Source organism: Cicer arietinum, chromosome 5 (genome assembly GCF_000331145.2).
Source record: "Cicer arietinum cultivar CDC Frontier isolate Library 1 chromosome 5, Cicar.CDCFrontier_v2.0, whole genome shotgun sequence".
NCBI lineage: Eukaryota > Viridiplantae > Streptophyta > Magnoliopsida > Fabales > Fabaceae > Cicer > Cicer arietinum.
In genome coordinates, this window is record NC_021164.2 from 69,848,475 (window position 1) to 69,854,404 (window position 5,930).

Below are 5,930 nucleotides of genomic sequence, written 5' to 3' on the forward strand. Positions count from 1 at the left end.
GGGAAAGGAATTATTATAGCACGTTATAGATGAGTTTGGTGGGTACAGAATGCTCAGAGGAAGGTTCAGGTTTTCTTGAGCCATCTGATCCGGATATTATTGAAACGGATCCTACTTCTCGTTACCATAGGGTAATCTAATTCTTTTTTTTTTTTCATTTCTTAATTTACCCCCATTCCACCAAAAATTAAAGGAAAGAAAACTAATTTTATGTTTATTTTTTAATTCATGGCAGTATAAGGAAGTAATCGGCAAAGGAGCTTTCAAAACTGTGTATCCATTGAATGTTTTTGGTTTTAGAGAAGCATTTCTATATTATGTTGTTTTTCATAGGAGTAATTGATAACTGATTGAATTCTTCTACCTCATTGTTAATTGTTTTTAAATACATCAAATTTAAAGAAGATTCGAATGCCTGCCACATTCGAATGTTTGTATATATTTTCCTTAATTTGTGGTTAATTAGTTTTAAGGCATTTGATGAAGTCAACGGACTCGAAATTGCATGGAGCCAAGTTCGGATTGATGAGGTATTACAATCACCAGGCGACCTAGAGAGGCTGTATTCAGAAGTGCATCTATTGAGGTCGTTGAAGCACAGTAACATTGTAAGGTTCTTCAATTCCTGGATTGATGACAAGCACAGGAATGTTAACATGATTACTGAGTTGTTCACCTCAGGGAGCCTCAGACAGTGTGTTCACTATCCTTTGTATATATGTTTAATTTGTTTTTCTGTTTTATCGTGAGATTAGCCCTTTTGTTAGTTGGTTTGATGCATGATTTAGGTACCGTAAGAAACACAAGAAGGTCGACATGAGAGCTGTTAAAGGATGGGCAAGACAGATTTTAATGGGTTTAATCTATCTTCACAATCACAATCCACCTATTATACATAGGGATCTGAAGTGTGATAATATATTTATAAATGGTCACCAAGGAGAAGTTAAGATTGGAGATCTGGGGCTGGCAACTCTCCTGAAGCATAAAAAGGCCAAGAGTGTAATAGGTATGCTCTCCTATCTTCCAACATTTTTCCTGTTAATTTCTTTTGATCCTTTTTGTCATTAAAACAGTAACAAAAAAATTAAGTTCTGCCATCTCATTTATGTAATGTAAAGTAAGAATACTAACAGAATGGTATTTTTTGGCTTCTCTGCCTCCTTACTGTTTGGTTTCTGCACTAGTTGTATATTTACACATATGTAATCCTATTAGGAACCCCGGAGTTTATGGCGCCTGAACTGTACGATGAAAATTATAATGAATTGGCCGACATATATTCTTTTGGGATGTGTATGCTAGAGTTGGCTACTTCTGAGTATCCTTACAGAGAATGTAGAAACTCTGCTCAGATATACAAGAAAGTTTCGTCAGTAAGTATTCTTATTCATAATATTCTTTTTCTTTAGGCTATTACAAGGATACTTTGCTTATATAATATTTTGATTTTGATGTTGCAGGGTATAATGCCAGTTTCTCTTTCTAAAGTCAAAGATCCAGAAATAAAATCATTTATCGAGAAGTGTCTGGTCCCAGCATCTCAAAGATTATCAGCAAAGGAGCTTCTGATGGACCCTTTTCTTGCAGTGAATGTTTCCATAAAGAATCGTCCTCTTCCATTACCAGATATCGTTCTTCCTAAATTTGGAGCCTTTGAAAATCGTTGTCTGATGTCAGAAGGTCCTGCTAGTGCACGAATTGGATCTATTTCAATGGATCTCGGTGATACTAATGGGAAACCATTGATCACTGTATTTTATAATTCTGTTGATGATGCACCACCTTTACCATGTGTTGAGATACGAAGGTTGATGGGAGGTGATAGATTTTTTCTCAAAGGTGAACAAAATGAAGAGAATTCTGTATCATTAGTTCTCCGGATAACTGATCAGGGCGGTCAGTATTTAGTTGATTTTTACTCTCATTAACTGTTTTGAATTTGATAGTAGAAAGTTATGTACTCTGACATCAAAATGCAGGGCGAACAAGAAATATCCATTTCATATTCTACCTCGATAGTGATACAGCCATCTCAGTATCAAGTGAAATGGTTGAGCAACTCGAACTTGCCGAGCACAATGTTAAATTCATTGCCGAGTTGATTGATTTGTTATTGACAACATTGGTTCCTGATTGGAAACCTTGTGTAGCAATTGATCACTTAATTTCTCCAAATGGTAAACGAACTCATGTGACCCAACAGAAATACGACCCACAGTTGGCAAAATACAAACAAACTTCAGTAGATTCAACCCAAATTGTAGCTGAAGATGTAGGTCCCTCAACCTCACACGAAAAAGAAAACCATGATAGTGTGATTTTTTACGACGTTTTATCTCATGCAAGTATTGGCCTTCAAAGAACAAAGACAGAAGATTTGTATTCAGTGACATCATATACTTCAGCAACATCTGACTTCAATGATAAGAATTTATCAACAGTTTCATTCATGTCTGCAAAATCAGGATTCACAGACTGCACCTTACCTTCACTCAATGGAGGGAGTCAATCCTCGCTTGGATCTGAAATTCGAGCATCCTTTGATAAAAAGAGCAAGTTTCCAAGCATGGAAATCAACAACTATCCCCTAAGTACTTCCTCATATTATGAACGTGAGGATGATTTGAGAACAGAGTTAGAGAAGATAGAACGACAATATCAAGAGGCAATGAAAGATTTATCCAGAAGAAGATATGAGGCCATCGTAGAGACCAGAAAGAAGCTGTCACTAAAAAATACAATCATAGAATAATTTAATTAGTCTTTTCAATTATCACTTGTTTCAAATCCCTTCTTCATAACCTTGGAAGTTACAAGTGTAAATAGTGTGTTGTGGATGAAAAGGTTCGTTTTTTTAGTTATTATGGCATGAAATTTTCTTAGTAAACATCTATTGAAAATTGTACCTGATAACATGTTAATATTTCTGTCTTAGAGTTGTACAAGATGAACCTAGTTATTCGGTTTGGTATATTCTCGTTGCTTATTCGGTCTGTCGTGCGTTGCAAATGTTGATGCCAAATTACCAATATTAGTTAGTGAGTATGAGCTTATTCAAATGAGTTCAAAAAAAATTTAGCGTACAAGCTCTTTTAGAAGTAACATTTATACAAATCCTTATGCATGAGATAAGTTCCAAACGCCCTAAATTTATATTCTTTTTTATGTGCCCACAATCTTAACTATTTACTATCATGTCTCAACATTTTATAAACAAAAATGTATTAAAAATATATCCATTTGATTCATGGTAATAGTAGCACCCTCAATTATGGAATATATTCGTAAGATATGAATGGTTGAGATTATTTACATGAAATATATGTATATATAAAGATTTTGGATTTCATTTTAAACGAGAATCAATTTCGTGTTCTTTTTTTATTATTAAGAGGGGTGTTTTTTAATACATTTTTTTCTTGTTGTTCGTTTGATTGTTGATTATATGGTTTCCCTTAAACTCTTAATGATTGATGTTGTAATTATTTGCTTTTATTGGCACAACTTGTGGTTCAAAAAGTTTTATTGAATTAAATTTAGCTTTTTCAAAAATAAAACTTTAGGAAAAATGGCTCATGTTAATAATTTATGTATGTATCCGTATACAATCCATATTTACAAAATGGTCCATTTCAAGTTGTGTGGGAACAAAAAAAAACTCAATTATGTCATTTCATTCTCATCTTCATATTTTCACCACCAACATACATACATTCCGAAGGTTCTCCCAAAATAACCTCGTTGTTAATTCCGTGTGACCCCATACTCGTTGTGACCTTCACTTTTTAAGCCCAATTATCAACATTGCACTCTATTGCCAACACATTTTTGGGGCAAGTCGAAAAAATAGCATTATGGAGTTTGATTGAATTGAGAATGTAATTATTATTAATTAGTCTGGGGTGGTTATACCATTACCGTACACAGGATAGGAGATGTATATAAACAAAAAATAAAAAAATCAATTATTGAGAGATAGTAAATAGTTGAGAGGTGTGGGGGACTGGACTAGATGAAAGGAATGTAATACACGCAACCGTGGCACATGATACTGAAATCACCTTACCTTGCCACAAATTCAGCGGCATTTAGATTCTTGCTTTTATAAACCTCTAATATTCAAGGGAGCAGGTATGTGCCACTCTACTTCTCTTACCAATTACTACTACTCTTCAATGCTTCTTGCTAACACAATAACTCATTTTCTTATTGTATTTTATTTTTCTATAAAAAAACAATTGAGTTATAATGTGATCGGCACAGTAAAAAATAAAAATTAATGTAATTGCTCGACAATATTATCCAAATACATCAACTTTTAACTTTTTTTTAAACAAATAATATTCAATTGTCTCCTTGAAAAAGGATTTGAGAGAAAAATATATATGTCACGGTATAATAATAGGTATACTTAACCTTAAATCTCAAAAAATTACATCACAACAACATTTAGATTTAGACTTGGTATGAAACACTCACATTTGTTAATCATTCACCATTGTCTATATTAACTCATTAGCTACTAGTCACTAATTCATACTCCAAAATGAAAAAGAAGAAAAACAACATCAAAGTTAATTTAAGCATACATTAATTAATTTCCTCCTTAAACTCAAAAAAGAGAAATCCAGTTAATAAATCATTGACAATGTATCATAATAATATTATGTCTATTACATCATCTAAAACAAAATACATTGTCATCATGAGACTCAAAAAACAATGAATGAACCATTAAAAAGACCTTCATACCCCCAATGTACATGATCAGAGTTAATTGAAACAAAAAACCCAAAAGTCACCTTTTCACAAAACTGCTAAATTTCTGAATCTTTAGGGTGATTTCCATCTTTGCAAGCCAATGTCATTGTGTTTCCTTGAAGGAGAAGAGAAAGGTATTGGTATTCTTCTTGGCAAGAAACCAAAAAAGTGACCAGTGTGTTGATACTTTGGCTTAGCTTTGAAAACATTGTTGGTTCTTGAGCCATGACAGTAACCAAATATGCAGAGTAACAAGATAAATAATAAAAGCAATGAAATTTGAAGCTTTTTAATACATTGAACCATTATGTAAAAGCTGGTGAAAAACAAAAAGTGAAGATGAAGCTGAGATGATGATGATAATGATATTAAGTTTTGAGGAAAATGAGGTTGAAATAGGCTGAAACATGGGAGATTAAATGCTAAAATGTGGTTGTCAGAATTTGAAGGTGTTGGTTTTGTTTAAGTGTTTTCATGTGTGTGTGTGTGTGTAATTTTTGGGTGAGAGAAAGTTAAGGAATAAAGTGATTGAGTCAAAAAGAATTGAGATGGTTCTACAAGTAGTAGTGATGCTGAAAGCAGAAAAATTGGAAAAGCCTAATGAAGTAACAAGCTTTTTGGAACGGGTCTTTATGGTACAGAGTGAATAATATAGCTCCACTCAATATAATATAATTATAAGATGAAATTTTTGATTTAAAATTGTATGTTCAACATGAAAATAATTGGTATAATACTAAAGGAAAATACTCGACGATTTCAACCTACACATAAAAATATATATTATTTAATTATTTAAAAAATATATTATTTAACTATTTTTTTAATCTATTTTTATTTTTTAAATTGTGTTTAAATTGTATTAACATACAAGTGTTTTCTTAAAGTATTCTTTTAATCTTTCAATTTTTAAGAATAATGAATCTATTAATTCACAATTTCAAATGAAAGATAAATAAAATTTAATTAGAATTAAAACTCGAGTAAATTCAATCCATTCGTTTATAATCAAAATTTATTATTAATCAATTGGTTAAAAAACAAAGAAACAAATGGATTTTTAACTATCCATTTTTAATGGAAAATAGACTTTGATAATTTAAAATTCAACAAATAAATAAATAAAATTTGATTAATGTTCATCCTAACAGAAGTTCAAATTTAGA

The 5,930-nt window shown here is 31.8% G+C and overlaps 2 protein-coding genes across 2 annotated transcripts in view; one reads left to right on the forward strand and one right to left on the reverse strand.

Moving 5' to 3' along the window:
- Positions 1–2,974, forward strand: part of LOC101505794 (probable serine/threonine-protein kinase WNK7) — a 3,883-nt gene extending 909 nt beyond the window's left edge. Inside the window, exons 2-8 of the mRNA XM_004502853.4 lie at positions 1–131; positions 236–273; positions 467–694; positions 789–1,009; positions 1,219–1,376; positions 1,464–1,899; positions 1,983–2,974. Of these exons, the coding sequence (XP_004502910.1) occupies positions 30–131; positions 236–273; positions 467–694; positions 789–1,009; positions 1,219–1,376; positions 1,464–1,899; positions 1,983–2,755 (1,956 nt within the window). The 5' untranslated portion in view covers positions 1–29 and the 3' untranslated portion in view covers positions 2,756–2,974. The remainder of the gene's footprint in view (positions 132–235; positions 274–466; positions 695–788; positions 1,010–1,218; positions 1,377–1,463; positions 1,900–1,982) is intronic.
- Positions 2,975–4,577: 1,603 nt separating this feature from the next.
- Positions 4,578–5,384, reverse strand: LOC101506104 (protein IDA-LIKE 2-like). The gene has a single exon (XM_012716473.3). The coding sequence runs from the start codon at positions 5,068–5,070 to the stop codon at positions 4,837–4,839; it is 234 nt and encodes a 77-aa protein (XP_012571927.1). The 5' UTR covers positions 5,071–5,384; the 3' UTR covers positions 4,578–4,836.
- Positions 5,385–5,930: the final 546 nt, after the last annotated feature.